This window comes from Lissotriton vulgaris, chromosome 2_1, assembly GCF_964263255.1.
Source record: "Lissotriton vulgaris chromosome 2_1, aLisVul1.2, whole genome shotgun sequence".
Taxonomy (NCBI): Eukaryota; Metazoa; Chordata; class Amphibia; order Caudata; family Salamandridae; genus Lissotriton; species Lissotriton vulgaris.
In genome coordinates, this window is record NC_141687.1 from 1,320,849,308 (window position 1) to 1,320,869,977 (window position 20,670).

Sequence of the window (20,670 nt, forward strand, 5' to 3'; positions counted from 1 at the left end):
ATAAGTGTGGCAGGGTTTGCTCAGACGTGAGTCCCTTGCTCACTTTGCCACTGGATTCAAGCAAGCCAGGCTGAAGACGGATGGAATGCCAGAAACTGGTCCTCTGAAGCTTGTTTCCGGTCCGGGGAAGACATGGCTTGGCAGTTCGGGCTGGACTGTTCCCAGGAGGCACAGGGTCAGACTGATTTGCATATAGCCATGTCTGAACTGGGGTGGCAGAGTGGGCTAAAGAACGGTGATGGATTAAACCCAGATCTTTTGACTGGGTGTGAGTGTTTGATTGATTGATTCAGATGCTCCGTTCATCACCACCCCCTTTTGTACCGATGATTCATAAAAAGGCACTTGCATATGTGCGCTCCTCTATTATATTTTGTGTGATGTGTACTGATGACAAAAAATAATGGAGAGCAGAAGTGGGTGAAGGTACTGCTGACTTCCGTAACCAGGCATTGCAATGAGACGACTTTAACCTCAGCACAGTTGTCTCTTTGGAGCTATTGCTTGCAGTTTGTAATGCACAGACTGCAATTTATGGCAGTAAAAAATGGGACTACAGCAATAAAAAAAAACGGTAGCCAAAAATACATTTTCCTCACGCCATCTTATCGCTAGGCCCACTCACCCCTGTCAGCTTGGAATGGCGATGGGCATTCGCTCCATGTCTGATATCTTGGCTGTAAATCCTACATTGTTTAGGGAACTGCTATGGGCAAATAAACCTGAGTTTATTCTGCATTGACTGGGTAGATTCTTGCCATGCAATGCTCCTGTAAGAGTCTCTGCAGGGCCAGCTCCTCTGTAATGGCGGAGGAGTGTCACCCCACTCGTCAGAGTCAGTGACAGGAAAATAAAATGATAATAAAACAACATAATTTTATTTTTCTGTGACTGGTTTAGGCATGCATGTAGGGTGGGGCGGGGTGGGACAGGTTGGGGCAGGGAGCAGCAATGGGCACTTAGAAGTGCACATGTAAGTTTGGCCAGCCGTCTTAGGCTGGCCAAACAGACATGTGCATTTCTATTTCTCCAACCCAGAAAATAAAGCTGCAGTCTTACAGGGACTATCTGAGCGGCAGAGCAGGTCACTCAGACCAATCCCGGTGCAGCATAAGAGTAGCGTATGGATTGGGTAGGGAGCTTGCTTTCCCATAGACTGCTGAGAGAACACCGAGGCAGGCATTGGAGGCAGCGGCAACAAAAAGGAAAGGCATGTTTCTATGAAATTATTATTTCACCTTCCCTTCATCCCCTTGCCCAGTTGTCTGTCCCCCGCCACCCCACCCCCACTTTTGTTTTACGGCGGCGCGTCACTGAGGGTCTGGCTCCACAGTGTAATTCTTATGCTTGCAACAGCCGCATTGGCGCCAGATTTTGATCAGGAAAGCTGTGGCGTTGGTGCATGTGGTAATTCTGGCAGGAGAGGCAGCTGATGGAAATCTGCGAGAAGCCTGGATATTTGCGTAGTTTACGTTTGCGCCCTCAGAAATCCAAGGAAATGCTAACAAATGAGGGTTGCAGACATGTGGCATGTAAGATGTGTCTCAAATGTTTGGGGTGTGGTAACGCACTCGTTGTTTGATGTTGTTTTGTAATTGGTAATCCTCTTTCACATTTTTCGGTGGTGCATAGTTAGGCTACCCTGCTGAGCTATCAGTGTTAGTTATAGCAATATTCTTACATGCATTTCCTGTGCCACAGGACCCACTCCTTCCTTGCACTCCTTTATATTTTCATTCAATTATTACTCCATTCTATCACAATGTTGAGCACATGCAAGAAAAGCACCCATACCCGTGGGACCCAAAACGCCCCAACACAATTTCCACACATAATTAAAAAAAAAAACCAGTAAACAAAGCATGCAACTGACGTAGTCATGTGATCGGGAGAAAACCATAGAACCAGGAAGACAGCGCGTAGGGATAGAGCGACACACGTCGAGTTAGCGAGGAGATGACAAGTACACCAGCATCGGGTAATGACACGGCTCCTGTATATCTAAAATCAGTCAATTTGATACTGATCGAGACAATAGTGATTTACGGTATCATTTTTCTTCATTTACAGCCTGAAAGAAAAAGTTAATCTTTCAAGGTCAGTACGAAATGCGTGCACATATCCTAATAACGGGTTATAAGGTGTAATAGAAACCTCGTTCATACAAACGACATTGTGTAAATACTAGTTTCTCCACAATAGATACTGAGCATAATCATGATACACAAGAGATATACACACCGAAAAACTTCAAATAAGCATGGATAATATAGGAGTAGCAATGTCTTGTTAATTAATTACTATTTGTTAATTGAATACTAGATGTGGATATGATTTACCGTGTACTCATCAGGATGTATAATGGTTTCAGATAAAAGAAATCCCCTGAGGAAGGGCTTTACGCTTGAAATTCATTGGGTCTAAATAATCATGTGAAATGAAATGCATAAAGAAATGACAAGTGAAGAATGAAAAACTCGCTAATAAGCAACGTTTGGAAATGAAAATAAAATTTGCAAACAACAATTGAAAGAATGGAGTAATAACTGAATGAAAATATAAAGGAGTGCAAGGAAGGAGTGGGTCCTGTGGCACAGGAAACGCATGTCAGAATATTGCATGTAAGATGTGTATCTCAAAGCCCCCCACAAACAGATGAAAGCCATGCCAGCGCCTGAAGGACAGCACTCGAAGCAGCTGCCTTCTTTAAACAGTGTTGGATCGCGGCCAGTTAGGAAAACCTAATTTGGGACTCCTGCAACTCATAGAAAAGGGGAATCTTGGAATGAGATGAAACACTTTACAAATATCCACATTTAATTATAAACAGTAGATAAATTACACGTACTGAAAGTGCTCGCAGTGTAAACAATAAGTTAATTGACAAAATAATTTGCAAGATACAGAGATACTCTGACAAATAAATGTACTTAATTCCAGCATTTTCCATTCAGAACTAATACGGACACAAGAGAGTTGCAACGAGATCATAATTTGGCAGATTGTTCCGCCCTGCCAGTACCTCCCCTCTACACCAGACACACACCTCTGGCACTGACTCTCCAAGCTAAGATTTGCCCCCTTACCGCCGACCCTCAGGAATGCACTTCAGGTCATTATTTTCTTACTCAACGCCCACGATGATGGTCTCACCGTTTTTCGAGATGAATGAAATATGTATATAGTCTACCATGCTTTGTCACCTGTGTTCAATAATCTACAACAAAACATTTTGCTAATGCAATATACCCTTTGTGAGTCTCAGCACATCTGTCATCTCAAGCGCCTACCTGAATAGTCATCTGTTCTTATAGAAGTTCATGCAGCAGCATGTAATTGATATGATCAATGTAAAGAAATTGCAACGTTCATGGATAGGACCACATTTTAAAAACTTCTCCGTGGAAAAAAATGTAAACATATATACATGTACACACACACATATATATATATATACATATATATACACATATATATACACACATATATATATATATATATATACATATATATACATATATATATACACATACATAAATATATATATATAAATACATATAAATATATATATATTTATAATGAAAAAACACAAAGGGTGAAGGTGAAGGAACGTTATAGTTAGGTGAAACTGTCAGTTAAACTAACTAAACCAATTAAATTACCAGTTCTAGCTGTCTCAAGTAACTAGAACTTGTCCCTAAAGTAACTATAACTCACGCCCCCCTCCATGCACAGTGTTGTCATCAATGATGTAATTTCAGATGTTATCAATGTCATAATGGAACATGTCATGAATAATGTAATGTAAGAGGTAGTCAGCTGCCCTTTACAAATCCTGATTGATTGATTAAAGTTCAGGCCAAACTGCAATGGAGTGTGGGCCAGATGCACGGAACAAGTTAGCCCTGCTGAAAAAGTTTCCTTCTCATAGTCCAGCGTTCATTCAAACCTTCAGGATTTCCCAGTTGGAGCTCAACTGATGCCAGCCAAGGGTCCAGTAACGGCGTTCCTTGTGTAAATCATCAGCTGCATTGACGATTTACAGGAGGAACGCTGTAGAAAGAACTCTTAATAAATGATAACAGAACTAAAATTAAAGGTGGTCGGAACCACAACACAAGCTTGTACCTGAGTTAAATAAACGAAGATCTTTTTTCAAATTGAACTGTGATCCGAATTATTGACAAAACGGTGTTAACAAAAAGCAAAGATCACTCGAAGTAAAGATACAGGCGTCAACATCTGAGACAAACTAGCAGATAGTACCCAGTCACAGCCCTGAAGAGAACTCCAAGAATTGTATTGGGGCTCGAAACGCGTCAGCATTTTTTCAACCAGGGGGGACATATTCAATAGATATAAATCCACTTGCAGGGAATTGTTTCTTGTTTAAATAGGACTATCCTGAAGAGTTCAACTAGTGTTCCAGTAGGCAGCAGCCTTATAATGAATGAACAAAATGTTAAATGAATTAAGATAATGTTTGCTTAATTTTCCAAATCATGACTGAGCATAAACAATTCTATTTTATGCAAATCATTTTTGTCAAATGTATTGTGCAGTTATGTAATGCTGAGATATTTGGTTGTAAAGAATATGATTTGAATGTATGTTTAATGTGGGAACAATTATGTTTCTCCCTTGTTCAAATTGAAAAGATAAAGGACTTTCATCCAAAAGTGATAACAGTGAGTAAATAAATACTGCAGACCAAAGAAATCAGTAAATGGTCTGAGTCTGTTCAAGTAATATACAGCGTTGAATATGACGGCTAGATAACTTGTTGTTCTAACCTTTTAAAACTGCCATTTTCAAAATTGTAATCTAAAATCCTACTTTACCATTAACAAGGTGTTTAAATTACAGTTCATTGGCGATCAAGCATTTCTACCCGTTTCCAAACAAAAGGTATCCCTTATTAAGTGTAATCCAATGTTATCATATGGGAGAGATAGGACTCGCTGTGGTGAAAAATGAATTTAGGAGTTTTTCACTACCAGGACACGTAAAACTTTAAAGTACAGGTACAGGTTTTTAAATACAATGCACCTTGCCTTATAGGATGTTTACAGTCTAACCTTAGGGGTGACATATATATTAAAAAGGGAGTTTTAGGGTTGGCAAATGGTTTATTTTGCAAGATGGAATTGGCAGTTTAAAACTGCACACAGTCTGCAATGGCAGGTCTGAGAAATCTTTTTAAAAAACCACGCGAGTGGGTGGCACCACAAATTTTGCAGGACCACTAGTAGTATTTAATGCACAGATTAGGTTCTGAATTAAATGTTCCACTTGAGTGCAAATCAATTTTACGACGTTTTGAGGAGTGAGCACAAGCACTGGTGTGCACTGGTTAGCAGTGGTAAAGAGCCCAGAGTCCTAAAAGCCAACACACATGTGTTCAGAAAACAAAGGGGTGAAATTCAAAGGTTTGTGGGTGACCCTGCCAAGAGGACCAAGTCCTATAGCATGCATGCTCCCGTCATGCCTTTTCCCTTAAAAGAAAGGGGAAGTTCTGGGTTTGCAAATTCTCACTAATGAAGACACATTTTTAAACTTCAGTTATCCCTTACAAGCTTAGAATGTCATAATCTAAAGGCAGCACTACTTTTAATATGTCGCCTGTCAGAGGCAGACCTTTCTCAAAGACGTTCGCTAATCATAAATGCGATTGATCCTGCTTGAGGCTTGTTGAAGGAATGTAGTGAAAGTGTCTTAAAGGCAACTAAGCTCAGCTGCTGGTAAATGTCAATCAAGTTCAATGAAATCTAAAAAAATTAAAATTTTCCTCTTAATAAACAATTGTGAAAAGCTAGGACAGTCTGATAAAAATGAGAAAAAAAGCATGCGTGTCCTTTTTAAGCATTATTAAATTTGCCTTACCTTTCCATCAAACCTCGCGGTGCCCCCAAGGACGACTCGGATATTCCTGGGAGGAAGTGTGAAGGCTGGGGCTTCAGTAGGGATGGCTGTGTTGATGCTAGAATGGTCCAAGTTCAAGGATGCTTTAGAAATACGGGCGGAAGTGACCAGCGTAAGATCCCCCATCCTCAGTTATCTGCTGGTGAAAAACAAAAGGCATTTAATATCATCTGAATGCTACATTTTGAAGAACATTCTGGAGTGAATTATTTTCCCTGAGCTGGGATCTCAACTCCAAAGAAAAGGTTGAAATTGCCGAGTTGGCATAGAAAAATAATACCCATAAAAGAAAAAGGCTGTTTTCATTGGCTTAACATTAGAAATGTGTCTATGGAAAATGTGATTTTGCACACCATTCTTTCAACATCTTGAAATGTCAGTATGAGGTCGTTTAAAGAGAAAAAAAGGAACGGTAGGTATTTTACTCTTTCAGTACTACAGAAGCGACAAGGAAATGCGCATAAGACTTCAAGGTCACAGCATGAAATAATTAGCAAAAGTGATGACTTCGCCAGTGACTGTGCAATAAAAACTCACAGCCAGACTTTGCAGTGGACCCAGTGCTTCATTTTTGAGGGTGGACGCAGGTGTTTGGCACTGGTACCTATTTATGGGGCTGGGATCGATTTTTCATCGTCCAACTTTGGCAAAGCACAAGAAAGACAAAAGCAGAAAAGGGAGAAAGGAGGGAAAACAGAAAGGTAGGAAAACAGCAACAAAGGGGGAAGGCAGAGATGAAAAAGACCATACAAAAGTGAGCTAAAGAGAGATGGCGAGCAGGATGGTATAAGGAGGGGTCTTAAAGCGTAATCATGACTGTTATATTGCAGTTATCTGTGCTAGCCAGGGACTTTTGAAGGATTTTGGAGGCCCAAGGCCAAAAATATTTTTTGGGGCCCTGTTCGGAACTGCTTTACATTTACGATCAAATGTCAGAAATTTTACGCCCTCTTTGGCCAGTTGACGGACACTGCACAGGCATACTGGTCCAAATTCTAAAGTTGGTTCCATCTAATATTCGAGGACAGTGATGTGTATTTTCATTATTGTAATATAGCAACCGCTCCCTACTAATCTCTGCGACTGAGGTACTCTTGTGATCTAAAATGAAAATTTTTATGAATGTTGCATGGTGTTGAAATACAAACATTTCTGTCCAAAATATCTGGAATAACCTCCCATACATCACTGGTATTAAAAACACATTAAAGGAAATTAGTATTTTTTAATAATCTATGTTTAAGTGTCATTTAAAGTTATCAGGGCAGGACTATGTGGAGAACAGAGCCAGATCTCTCAGGAAGCCCCTGAAATGCTGGAACCCTGGGCCAGAGCCCACTTTACCCGTGCTTTAAAACGTCTCTGGAGAGAGCAGAGAGCTTTTTTTAAAAAATGTTGGGTCCCTGCGCTTTTTTTCCCACAAATCAAACACCGTGCTAAGTACAGGAAGTCATACTCCATATACTCTCTACCACAAGCCACCAAGCTTAACACTCTCCCAAACACTGGAGATTCAGATTTCCGGGACATTCCCCTCAAACCCAGGCACAATGGCCATTGAATACTACTTATTTAACATGACGTAGGACTTTTCCAGACAGTCCTTGCCATATTCTGCATGGTATATTAATCCTCCTTCCCTTGAACCCAAGCTACCGTCCATATGGTCTAACGTTTGCCTCAAAACTAGGTTAATTTGCAGTGGAGGCTGGTGACTTTTCAAAGTGGTAGGGCACACAAATTGGGGACAAAGGAGCAAGTGAAGTGAGCATGCCAAACTGATATAAGAATGGTTCAGGGTGGGTCTGCACCAAGAAAACTGAGTGGAACTATGATTTGATTTGACTGGGCAACTTATAAAGCTAGAACAAATGCCAGAGGGCGTCAAGTCGCTAAAGTGGTTAGTCTCACAGGGGGCGAGAGACTTCACTATACTAAAAAAACTTTAAAAAGGCAAAAACCCACGTCTTCAAGGACTTGTGGAAAGGAAGGTGGGCTTCTAGGCAAGAGATGGGTGGAGGGTGAGTGTTCCAAAGCTTAGATGCCTCCACAGCAGAGGCTCTACCTCACCTTTTTACCCTGCGAAACCAACAGGCTTTTGCCCGCAGAACACAACTGTCTAGTGGGAACATACAGTTGGAAGAGATGCTTAATTCCCACAGGGCCTGAATTGTTTAAGTGCCTTATGAACAATGCATACAGCCTTAAACACAATAAGCTTGGCAGCCGGGAGCCAGCACAGTTTCCGAATAGCAACAGAGGCTGAATGGTATTTAGGAAGATCCAAAATTAGTCTTGCTACAGCATTCTGGACAAGCTGCAACTTATCAATGGCTGTGTTATTAATGTCCAGGTAGAGCACATTACAATGATCCATCCTGGACATAATCAATACCACAGCCGCGTGTTAACGCACAGAGAGAGAGAAAAGGAAATACCTTCCTAAAGTCTTAATAACCAAAAAACAGGATGACACTGTTTTATTGACTTTAGGATTAAAGGACAGATTGTTGTCAACTAGGACACCAAGATTCTTTGCAAAGTCAGAATGGCTGGGACATTTCCCAAGTGTTACTGGCTACCAAGAATGGGTCCAAATAGATTGTGGACTTCTTAAGGTCAAAACCTCGGTTTTGTCCTCATTCAATCGGAGGTAATTAGTTACCATCCAATTGGCCACAGCCTGCATGCAATTGTTAAAATTAGTGGCGGAGGCCTCTATATACTTTGTAATAGACACAATTATGTGTGTGTAATCAGCATAGGATAGTGCCTACAACCCAAAAGATCTAATTGGTTTGGCCAGAGGGGGTGCTGAGTGAATACCGGCTTCTTCATTACCACAAAATTGCGGAAAGAAAAGTGACTCACTTTTGGAGTCACCCTGAAACCTATTTCTGGTTTGGACCTCTCAACTGGTATGCGCCACCGTGGTCGATTGAGGTTGTGAAGACAACGATTGTCCTCATGCAGTGGCTTAAAAATTTTTAACGCCCTGAAGAAATTGCCCAAATTCGAAGTGGCAATGAAACATGTCGGCAAGTGGAGTATGGCTAGATAGGTATTAGCCACTCGCACTTTTTTAACACTCCACGACCAACACGAAAGTGACAGAATAAAGCTAAGTTCCGTGTTGCTCGTGGTCTTTTACGTATTTGTTGTGTGACACGTATTGTGTTGTCTGTTACTCCCACACACTGCATTCCCTCACAAACATTGTTACTGTTTGTTTTGTGGACACCCATCTTTCTTTTGAGCTTGATGGCACCAATGATGAGATCAGGGCAATCCTGGCGAGTACCTGCCAGGTTCCAGTTGGTGGTTCGCCCGTGAGGTGCCATCTCGCTCACACACACTTTTTTCTAAACTCTCTCCATTTACCTATCTAGGCACTTAGGTGTGTGTTATTTGTTGTCTCACAACTGGTTTATGTTTTTCAAGGGTTTGGGCATATTTTCTTTAAACTATGGCATAATTTGGATGTACCTCCTACCTCAGCAATTAAAAGAGAGGAGTATTGGGCAAAAAGGTTTGCACTTGATGGTACACCAGTAATTGATTGAATGTTATATGCCTATTTGGTCTAGGTCTTGTTTTGTGAATGTATAATTGAGTGGAGGGCGACCTATGACCAGTTTTCCCTCTAAGCTCCTTGTTGGTAACTGTTGGCCCGAGGGGGGGGCATATATATATTGAACAAGGTTGGGCTCAGGGATGAGCTCTACGGAACCGCACGCAAGGTGGCTATGGGGTCAGAGCAGAATTGGTCCACCACCACTGTCTGTGACATATCCATCAGGAAGGATGATAAAAGCATCAAAGCTAGGTTTGTGACCCCAATTTCCTGTAGGGGGTAAATCATCCTGATAGGAGAGATGGTATTGAAGACCACGGATAGGTACAACAGGACCAGCACGCCAGCCTGCCCAGCATCAACAATGGTATAGTAGTGCAGTCTCGGTCCCATGGTTACTCCTAAATCCATACTGGGAAATGTCCAGCAGATGCTGATGGTCCAAATAAGTAATCAGCTGGGCATTTAGAGGTTTCTCCAGGATCTTGGCGGCAACGGGTAGTAAGAAAAATGAGCAGATACGTTTTCAATTCCGAGGGGGTCAAGTTGGATTTCTTAAGCAAAGGCTTGACAAGCACAGTTTTTCAGCTTTGAGGGTAGCGTCCAGATGAAATGGCCTGATTGAGAGTTGGTGTAAGGTGTGGAATAATGATATCCACCATCATGCTGGGTACTCAGGGTTCTCTGTAGAAGATGCCTTCAGCCCATTAAATATTTTAAAATGCATTCTCTGTGTGTTACCAATTAAGTAATCCAGAACAGAATTACTATCACATTTGCCTTTGTTACTAATTAGGCCAGTGCTCTGTCAGTGAAGCCCACTTTACCCCAACTCTATGCTGATCCTACAAACTACTCTGTCAGTCCACCTTAATTTGGACACTGATCACTGCACTAATCTAAAAGTACACGTCTAGGCACATAAAGAAATTCGGTTCAGGATGTATACAATAAAAATACTTAACTTGTTGTTTAACATAGGCGTTCAATAAATATTTTATTTTCAACTTGTGTTATGAATTATGGGGCGTTTCCTGGACCAATTACATGCTAAAGGTCTTAATGGCTACACTCTCCTTTTCATTGTGTTGGTTTGTCCATATCTATTAAATAGCCCTTATGTTGGAGCCACTATATTCCCTATGTGCACCTGCTACACGTAATTACATCCAGACAAACTAATCACTGACTGGGCACAATAGCAATTTCAAGCTGCTCTGGCTCATTTTCCATTTCAGCAGCTAAAGCGCTGAAGAAACCTTATAAGAACTTGCTTTGCAGCTTTAAACCTATTTGTGGGATGTGTACAGGGACCGGTACGCTAGGGTCTAGAGCGGCAGTGATGACAGCACTGAGCCATGGGTCCGAACAAGGTACCGACAGGGAGGAAAGTGGAAGACTGGGGCACACATGGGCTTCTTTTTCCCCCATAACAATCGATTTCTGGTTAGGTTTCTGCACTATAGAACAAGTGTCCGAGTAAAGCAGCGAGGTTAAAGGATAAAGGTATGGGTTCACAGGTGTTGCTGTATTAGGCCACAAGTAACGAACACTGCAAATCTAAGGTAGCCATGGACCACGCACAACTTCAATGCATAATAAATTCAAGTCTCCTTCACACTCACCACTTAACTTTATAAAATTAATGTAATTCTTACCTGCAACCATTACAACAATTAAGTCATTTGGCATATTCAGTGTCCAGTAGAAAAACTGACCTTGACCACCTCTCCCAGGCAGCGCCTACAAGCGTGCTCACAGGCTGGAGATGAACAACAAAGTGACTGCTCTCTTCTAATCCTCTCCTGCGTTATGCCGGCATCTTCACTGTCCATGAGGAGCCAAACGCAGGGAACAGAAACATGGCTAATCACTTTATGTTTTCAAAATAAGGTCACTCAACGGTTGGCCAAATTCTGTAATTCTCCTGCCCATTGCTGTCTTGTAAGCAGGGTCTAACCCCCATCACCCAAACCAATCAATACATTGCTTTCATGTTGTTTATAATATTAAATAGCATGAGGGCAGCACATTGATTGGCTGGAGTAGGGCTACCTGGCGCTCCATCGGAGACAGAGTGGCTGTCCTGTGCAAAGTTTGCACTACATGTAGTTTGATGAGTTTTCACAAATTACATTGTGTAGAGGTTTCCTTGAAAAAAGTATTTTTCAATATAATTTTCTCTGATGTGAAGGGTGGCAGCCTGAACCTTTAAGTTCCTCCCATGAGGAAGGAACTGATCAATTTGAGAGCAGATCTTTATTTGCCAATCTAGGGGAGTCTTCTGATGAGGGTGCTATGGGGGACAGCGTTGAAGGCCACAGAAAGGTCTATAAGGATGAGGGCCGCTGTTTCCCCTTGATCCAGAATGATTCAAATGTCACAATAAGTTAATACATTCACATCCTATACCTCCCTCCATTTTGTGTGGTGTGCAGATGACTGTATGTCAAATAATGTAAACTATCCCCATTTAATATGCGCAGTGGAACCTGAAAGCCTCTCCAGAGGAATATGGATGAGAGGCAATATGCTTCTCTTGATGAACATGAAATTAAATGTACTTTTAATGCCAACATTTAGGCCGTTTAAAGGGTCTCTAAATAACAGCCATGGCACTTCTTATGCAGCAGTCCCCTGAAACCATCAAAGCCATTTTGAGGGCAGGTAAGGATTTGAAGTGTGAAAAAACATGCAAAATAACGAAATGTATGTTTTATCTCTGCTGCAACTTTGATTCTACCACCATATTTCACTAGAGTGTGCATGTGCAGTCCAAGGAGAGAAGGGAAAAAGGCAACGGTAGATTTTTTGGAGAAGGGTTGGATCGGAATAGGTGGTTAACAGAAGAGTAACTGGAACATAATTACAAGCTACACAAAGCTTTTTTGATTCAGAGGGAGTTGCCAAGATAAGGCTTCACTCAGATATTTGACATTTCGATCTAATCTATTTCAATCTTATCCAGTTTATATTAACACTCCCAACCCCGACCATCTTCATACAGACCGTGGTGTTAGGCAAACACTATATAAACAGCAAGCTATATAACCCAGCTATTGAAAGTTGATGTGAATTAGCATACTAAGTCAGACTACCCTTAATATGGTATTGCAAATAAGCATCATTCAGGAAATATCTGTCATTGTATGCATTAACATATTAAAGCTAGAAAGATTGAATTTGCCGCTGCTTGGTAAATTGTACATCAACCACCATTTCCCAAAATCCCTTTGGCTCTGTGTGCGGTTAGAAAACCTTGTGATTTGTGCTTTTTAACTTGAGGCTGCTTTTATAGGAGATTCGTTTCAGATTCAAGCCATGAATTTGTGTTCACACCCCTCACTTACATTGTCTTGTTCTTCAAAGCATTTAATCCCTATATTTCATTGTTCCTTTGTATGTAATTTTCTAAATGACGATTAATTCTTGCTCACCACGATTGTGATGACAAACCATGCTAGTTTCAGGTCACAAGATATCACAAGCTATCTCCTAGACAAGGGAGAAAAGACTTCTTATGGAGCTGGATTTGCTTTGGGGTCTCCCCATCTCCAAATACAGCCCTGGAGGAGCAGATCAAAATTTTATAAAGGCACATGCATGACGCGCTGCTACTCAGATGTATTATTGCTCATGAGTTCAGGCTAGACAAGTCAAGTCCACCCAGATGACCCGAAAGGTCCGAGCTCAGTCGTTGAAATATGGGACAGGTATCAAAACAATCAATCATGGGATTGGTGTCAAAACAGTAAAAGACTGTCTTTAGGCGCAGTCTCCCCGCAGGAGACAACAGGGTGAGCAGAGCAATTAATGGGTACCTTGGGATGAACGGCCACACAAGCTGTGCTGAATAGGTGAAAAAATACACAGGGACCTCAGGAAAAAAAGTAAATACAGTATGGATGGAACAGTCGCACAGATGGTCAAGGACTTTCTTCTCTAAAAGGGGATTGGAAAATGTGTGAGGTCCACTGTTGAGATCCCATGGAGGAGAATGTCTAAAGAGACTTATACTAAATGAAAAACCAAAGGTTAGAAGAAAAAAAAGCTTCATTTTTCTCGCCATGAAGTAGGCTATTGCACTATTTGTCGAGGACACAAGCTCACACTGTACCATATAGAGCAGACACCTCTTGAAAAAATATCTACCACGGGCATACATTAGGGACGCCATAGCGGTGTTTGTTTACTCCTTCAATATTGTGGTCATATAATGGTGGAGTTAAGACATCTTACTATTGCTTGGCCAACTCAAAGCAATAGCATTCAGGGGTAAAGCACTGCCAGACATCCCGTGGGAGATCCTTCCTTAATCTTTTGAAGAGACTATGCCAGAGTCATCAGACTCAGCCAAGAGCATTTTACACTGGAGTCTAGAGTGCTTGAAAGAATGATTGCCCCATGTTGCTTTGTTTCTGGTCAGGAAAAACCACCTTGCCCAGTACTGTTAGATAATTGGCAGATGTCTGGAATTCAAGGATATCATCCAATAACAGCAGGTAAGCGGTCAGCCTGAAAACCATTACACAACTAAATAAAAGGTGCAGGAATGTACAGGTAAAGTGACAGAATATTGGAAACCCTTTAAGAAGAAGAAATCAAAGAACCAACAAGGTGTGGATTTAAGAATGAGCCAATTAGGCTGTTTTTGGACCAGGGTCCTTTCCACTTGTGGCCATGCCATCATCAGAATTCACACTATAGAAGCGACTTTAACATAAGAACAAACATGTAGAAGTTGCCAGTGACGTGCTCTGTTATATTACACTGTCCTCTGGTATGAAGCAGCTAATGGGAATCATTCATAAATGGTCAGGCATGCGACTATGATACAAAGTCATCAGCAACCACATGAAGTCCTGCAGATTCAAATTCTGAGTGTAAATGCATCCCACAGTTAGTCTTCAGAGTTTAGCAGATTTTAACTTTCATCTTTCAGAGGTTGACCACATGTGCGGCTAAGCCATTTCAACTGTAACATACGCAGTGCCATGCCAAGAACCCAATGGGGATTTTTACCACAACATAAGATAATGATAACAAATCGAATGGCAATGTAAGAGTAGTGCATTTCTGGTTCAAGGTAAATAGATTGACTGTTTTATCTAGCAAATAATGTGAGCACTGGTATGACCTTAAAATAATGACATTTCACCCTTTCAATCCCCAGTGCCAAAATCAAGAATAAAGCTGCATAATCTACATTTGTCTCCATCAGTGACAAAATCGGGCCTTAAAATAAAATAACTAAATACTAAAGCAAATAAAAGACTCATTAAAAATGTACAGATGTGATAATAAAAGCTTATTTTTATGTGGGACAGCGGTGTCAAGCATAGATGGGGAGGCCCAATGCTCACAAAAGCTCGATTTACATACATTAGGCATGTTTCCCAAAAATGGTACTACTATAGTACCACTAATTTATCACAAAATGCAAATTCCAAAGCTACGGCCAGAAATCTCTCTGCCTTGCCTACTTTGTAGTAAATGCCGGAGGGACCACGGGGTGTGATGGGAAAATAAGGAATAATTACTCCAAAATGGGTGTGTTTTATGGAAATTTAAGAATGGGATTTCCAGGACATGCAAATATAAAACTAGTCCCGGGCATGAAATTCCACTCTTTGTAGCACACAGATTTCCGAAAAACACCAGCAGAGTTTTTCCTCGCTCACCAACGTTAAGTTGGGGAGTGAGGAAAATCTTACCCCAGACCACCTCCCTGCGACATTTCTCAAAGCAGGCGGTCGCAGATGACCGCTACCGCTCATGTTGAGAAACCTTCCATTCATGTTAAGGAAGCTGCTGCTTGAGTAGAACATCGACTTAGTTCCAGAAAAAAGAAGCGCCATTTTGCGCTGCGCAAGGTGCTGTTCACTGTGCAATCTAGCACACTCCACCACTTGTGGAACTCCACGTAGTGTAGCAGGGGTTTTTTTTTTTTTACTCCGCCTAGGCCTATACAAAACACATCAACAAACGAGCAAGTTCATTGCAAATCACAACACACACTTTTCAAGTTATTACAGCCCTAAAAGTGTCAAAACAGGCCTAAGTGTACTCCAGCCCAGCCCTGGTGACAGACACACTGCAAGTGGCCAGCCACCAGTACTAGGGCTCCCTCCGACAGAAAGCAATAGAGACAGGGATTAAAATACCACCCCATGGGAAATAATGTTACATTAATTAGCTTAGCTCAACATTTAAAGGGGTCGGAGATATGTAAATCTACACCTCGGTTTAAATCTCCACTCGGAAATGGTGAATAAAAAAAAGTGTAAAGTTACACCTAGGTGTAAGAGTATATCTACCCAAGACTAAACATGTACTTTATATTTGACTTTGTGAAACTGGTGCATTTATCTTAGGTGGATATCAAGAAAATATGATGCAGGTCTGGCTCTTACAGCCATACTTTAGTGATTCCTAACCTAGTGCTTGCTACCTCAATGTTGTGGCTATGTAATGGTGACATTAAGCCATCTTAATACTGCCTAAATTAAGGGTACTCAAATCATCAACTTCCAAAAGATGAAAGGCTGAGCTGGTTCTATCAGGATTTGTGATTCGCAGGTCATACACCCAAGTCAACAGAAAGCACTTAACCCGCTGCATTATTACATCATGTTGTTAAAATGGACAACGGTGAGACCAGTCAGACCTTGGTGTGGTGGGCTTAGTGGTCAAACTGAAGCAGATAAGGCATCTTATCACGTATTGCCAGTTTTTAAAGATTTGGCAAGTCCTATAATATTGAATGCAACAAACACTGCATCACAATTGTCTCAACTGTCTCCATTTAATTTTTAATAATGCTAGTCTTTTGAGCCTCTCCTGCCAACCCTGGACTTCAACCAGACTCTAAATTAAGGTACAATATCGATCCTGATGTTTCATATAATCATTTAAAAATACAGCTTTGTCCGTCTAAAACCAGGCACTTAAACATTTCATTCTTTCCATTTACTTTGAGCCTAAAAGTGCAATGTCATTTAAACCGACATTTAAATTCCAGCACGGAAGAGACAGCGAACATGCTAAGTGCTTGTAAAACTTGCAATCTGAATTCCCTTCTGCCACTTTTTTCATGTGAAACATTCATTATATTAATATAGACACTCATTTATCAGTCATCCTTTCTAGATGAAAAATTCTGTTCACCCTTGTTAAAATCCAATTTTTGCTACGTGAATACACCAAGAGCTGAAGAACAATGCCAACCTCAAGTGTAAAACATACATCAACAAATCATTTGATGTCAAGTGCTTATCATTTCACAGCACAATGCCAGCTATTTCAGCGACAGTAGCACTATTATTCTACTGTACAATAATGAGTTTTTATTTCGCAAACTATTATCAGGTAGAAATTCATTACCTGAGGGCACCATAAAGCCAAGACGTTCAGACAGGAGAAAGAAAAACACATTTTTCATTCCAGTAATGGCGGATCCGGCTGAGAGGCGGCGCGGTAGAAGATGACAGCCCGGCGACTCCAAATAGAGATTGAACGCCTCTCCAGCAGACGAGAGAGCTTTGCTTAATCGGATGGGGGTTTTCAAGGCCAACCTAATTAACGGCTAAGCCTGGTAAAGACAGCCGCTTTTTTATTGATATAAAATGTGTGCGCGAGTTCCCGCCATGAAACCGGCCAGTACTTTTACTAAAACTCATGTGAGAGGCGGTGCAGTCTGTTCTTGAATGCGGTGTGCAGACAACTTTCACAACTCTGAACAAACTGACACCATTACAGATAGGAAGAAGTAAAGGTTATTCTCAAAGAAAAACTCGCCTCAAGATCCCTGTATTGAAACAAACTCGTATTTTAAAAAATAAAAAAGAAACTTTTTGCCCATGGTGTAGGGCTTCGTGGTTCAGATATAAACACCTAGGCCAATTGTGGGAGTTAGCATTTACTGATCAGAAAGTCCGATGCTCAGAGATCTGAAAGAGGGGTTTATGGTCACAAACACCTTCCAGGGGGTGTGGGTAATTCTAAGAAGTCTGAACCATGCAGTTATCAAGTGGGGTAAAAACAAATTTGATTTTATTCATTATCCAAACATTTGACAACGTGTGAGGGGTGAATTTACCAGATTTGTGAAGAGGGTAGGATGGTTGTAAGGCAAATATCGTGGACGTCAATATCATCCTAGAAGAATACTATAACCAAAATATCCACCATTAAGAAATCCATTGTCATGGTAAGTAGTTAGGCAAGTATGAAGAGGGTTAGGGCGGCTTCACTCGCACTCGCCACATAAAACCACCCTCCATTGCTAGGGGGAGATACTTTAAAAACAACATGGTGTCATCATGGACTCATTTGCAATGAGGAACCAATAGCTTCATGATTCTACTGGGACTGCCAGCGTGAGTGGAAGGTCTACAGGAATGTAAAAGGCCTCCCCCTTCAATGCTCTTGTAAATGCACTAATTTCCAAGATAGTGGGCCCATCATTCAGCCACCTTCGCGCACATTGACATGTATCATAGCCCTAGCTCCACTCAATTTTCCCGGTCACAACCACAACAGCTAAGGTCACTCAGTTTTCGAAACAAGCTCTCTCTCTTCTAAGCCAAGACAACAGTAGCTAGGTTTAGCATCCATTTCTCCATCCCTCTTCAACACCCCCCCTCTTCATTTGTTTTTTCAAAGTCCTTCCCTTCTCCTCCAAAAACCCTCAACTACTGGCAAACTCTTTAACACATAGAGACTCCTACATTTTTGCCACCCCCTCTCACTGCCCCAATGTACCAGAGACCCTACATGCCCTTCTCCTCCTAGAGAATCAACCTACTCTGCCTAAATTCCTAGTAAGTAATAAATTCTTTATTTGGGCCATAGGCCATCAAAGTAGCATAAAACAATTAAAATACTGTTCAATGAGCTTACATCAAAATGTACATGATATACACCTCTGGGCCGATTACACGAAAGTAGTACCAATACATGTCCAAGGGCAAAAACCGAAATGGTCCGCCATGCCTGAGGGTGCGATTCATACATAACACAATTTGGTTAGAGTTTGAATTAAGTGCAATCACAGGCCATATAGCAATTGAAAGAGGCTACATGAATTGACAAAGTTAAACTCATTACCCACATCGTAAACGCTCATACATCAATTGCCCAATAGTAGCTACCTTAATATAATATAGCTAGCAGGGAGTAGCAGTGGCTCATATCTCGTAGCACAAGTACAGATCCATACCCTGCAAAGTCCCAGGAAACTGCCAGATAAATAAAGTGCAAGTTCTAAGTTTCGAAAGGCAGGGATAATTATGTTCCTAAGCAATCACATTTACAAATTAACCAGGCCAGGGCTCCAGTAGTTATAATAGACATTGTTTTGCCCATTACCATGGGTTAGCAACAATTCACACAATAAAAAAAATCCTATTAGTTCTACATGAGGCAGAATCAGAGTTCAAACCCCACCACACCATCAGGACTATGACATTCAAGTTCATGCTCAAACATCAGTTTGTTCCAGGACTGGAATTACAATTTGTATGGTAGACTGTGCATTCCACACCATTTTACTAAGGTGTGTTTTGCCAGTTCAAATCTGCTGAAATATATTGACAGAAAAAGGCCCAGCAGATATTGGAATCTGTGAAATTGAATGTGAAAAACACAAATTTTGCCCACAATTCCTTATTTCTTTGAGACATCAGAGGTATTTTGCTAATCTGGTATACACCTGCACTTGGGGTAACAGTTATACTAAATACCTCACCCATTTAAATCCCACTTGTAAGAAGAAGTGGCCAGATGAGGGATTGGTGAAGTCTTGCATCCAAACCAAACGCTTCAGCTAAAGATTACATTTGAGATTGAATTGGTAAAAAGGTAAAAAATCTTTCCCTTTCACTTCTGAAAGATGCTGTAGTAAAACGGCCAAAGCTGCGAACTTTGGAACTGGAGAACTGTGTTTGAGTTTCGGAGTTGGCTCAACATCCTATGATTCCGGGCAAATCACTTAATTTTCCCATGCCCAAAAACCCCAAAATGAATGTGTCCTTGTGTGATGTAACTGGTACTCATGTAAAGAGCTATAATACCTTTGGGTCGAGCTTGTGCTATATAAAACTGGGGTAAAAAAAAAAAAGAGCTGGAGCACCAAACTGCAAACAACTGGGCTTCAGACAACTGTCCCAGAATTGGTCTTGTTAGCCTTAATATACTGGGATGTGCTGCCAGTGCCAAGCGTTGGGAATGATTTCCATACATGTAGACCACATTTTATCATATCTATTATTTCTAATAACAATGTTCATTCATATTGCACAGTAACAGTATTTTTAAGTTAAGATTTTACCTAAAGTACTTAATTTGCAAGTCATGTAGTAGTTGAACAGAAACCACATATACACGTACTTGCTTATCATGTTACCATGATGAAACATTAGTAGGGCTTTTAAAGCTAAATTAATGCCGAATATTTGATCACCAATTTGAATTTCGTGGTACAGGCCATGGTTCTCATGCAAGGTTGCACTTTAGTTAATTGATACTTGTATAGCGCACTACTCACCCGCAGGGTCTCAAGGCGCTTGTACGAATACCGCAGTGGAACCCATCCTGGCTTTCCCTGTGAGGCGTCCACTCCTGGGCACCCCCAAGGTGGAGGCCAAGCATCCTTAGCGTTGTGGGGGCCGTTGTGGAGATTAAGCAAGCTATTGCCCAGAGTTGCAGAGTGGGACTCCATGATTGGAATAGGCACGAGGCGAGAATTATCAGATCCGTGGAATTTTGAGCCCAAGACCCGCCGAGGCAGGGAATTGAACCCTGGTCCCGCGCTAGACCTCTGCATCAGGGTCTGCTGCTCTAATCATTGAGCCACACTTCTCCACTTTATGCTAAAACAAGTCATTCATATAAAGAAGGCACGTGCAGCAAGGCATGATATTAAGTTCCTGTTAATCTTGATGGAAATCTAACTAATATTCTTGTGTTTCTTAGGAGAGGCTGAAAAAGTATTAAAAATGCGGATCCTTTCTCCCTTCTGGTTTTAATCACTTCCCTACCCCCAAAGAGAGGTTAATCACAGGGCGATGAGCTCGTCACTGCCAATCACTTCAGCAAAGTCTTTCTGGAAAAAGCACAAGTAGTAAAGCAAGTTATGTCAATAACCACCTAATCCTCCATTTACTTCCTGTTTC

At 41.2% G+C, this 20,670-nt stretch overlaps 1 protein-coding gene across 3 annotated transcripts in view; it reads right to left on the bottom strand.

The window, feature by feature from the left end:
* MYLK (myosin light chain kinase) overlaps positions 1–20,670 on the bottom strand; it is a 1,710,670-nt gene that overhangs the window by 1,271,821 nt on the left and 418,179 nt on the right. For 2 of the 3 annotated variants that reach the window (XM_086957081.1, XM_086957079.1), the window contains one exon: positions 5,884–6,058. In XM_086957081.1, the coding sequence (XP_086813207.1) occupies positions 5,884–6,048 (165 nt within the window). In that variant the 5' untranslated portion in view covers positions 6,049–6,058. Of the gene's footprint in view, positions 1–5,883; positions 6,062–20,670 lie in introns of all 3 variants that reach the window. The other variant, XM_086957080.1, reaches the window with a different exon arrangement.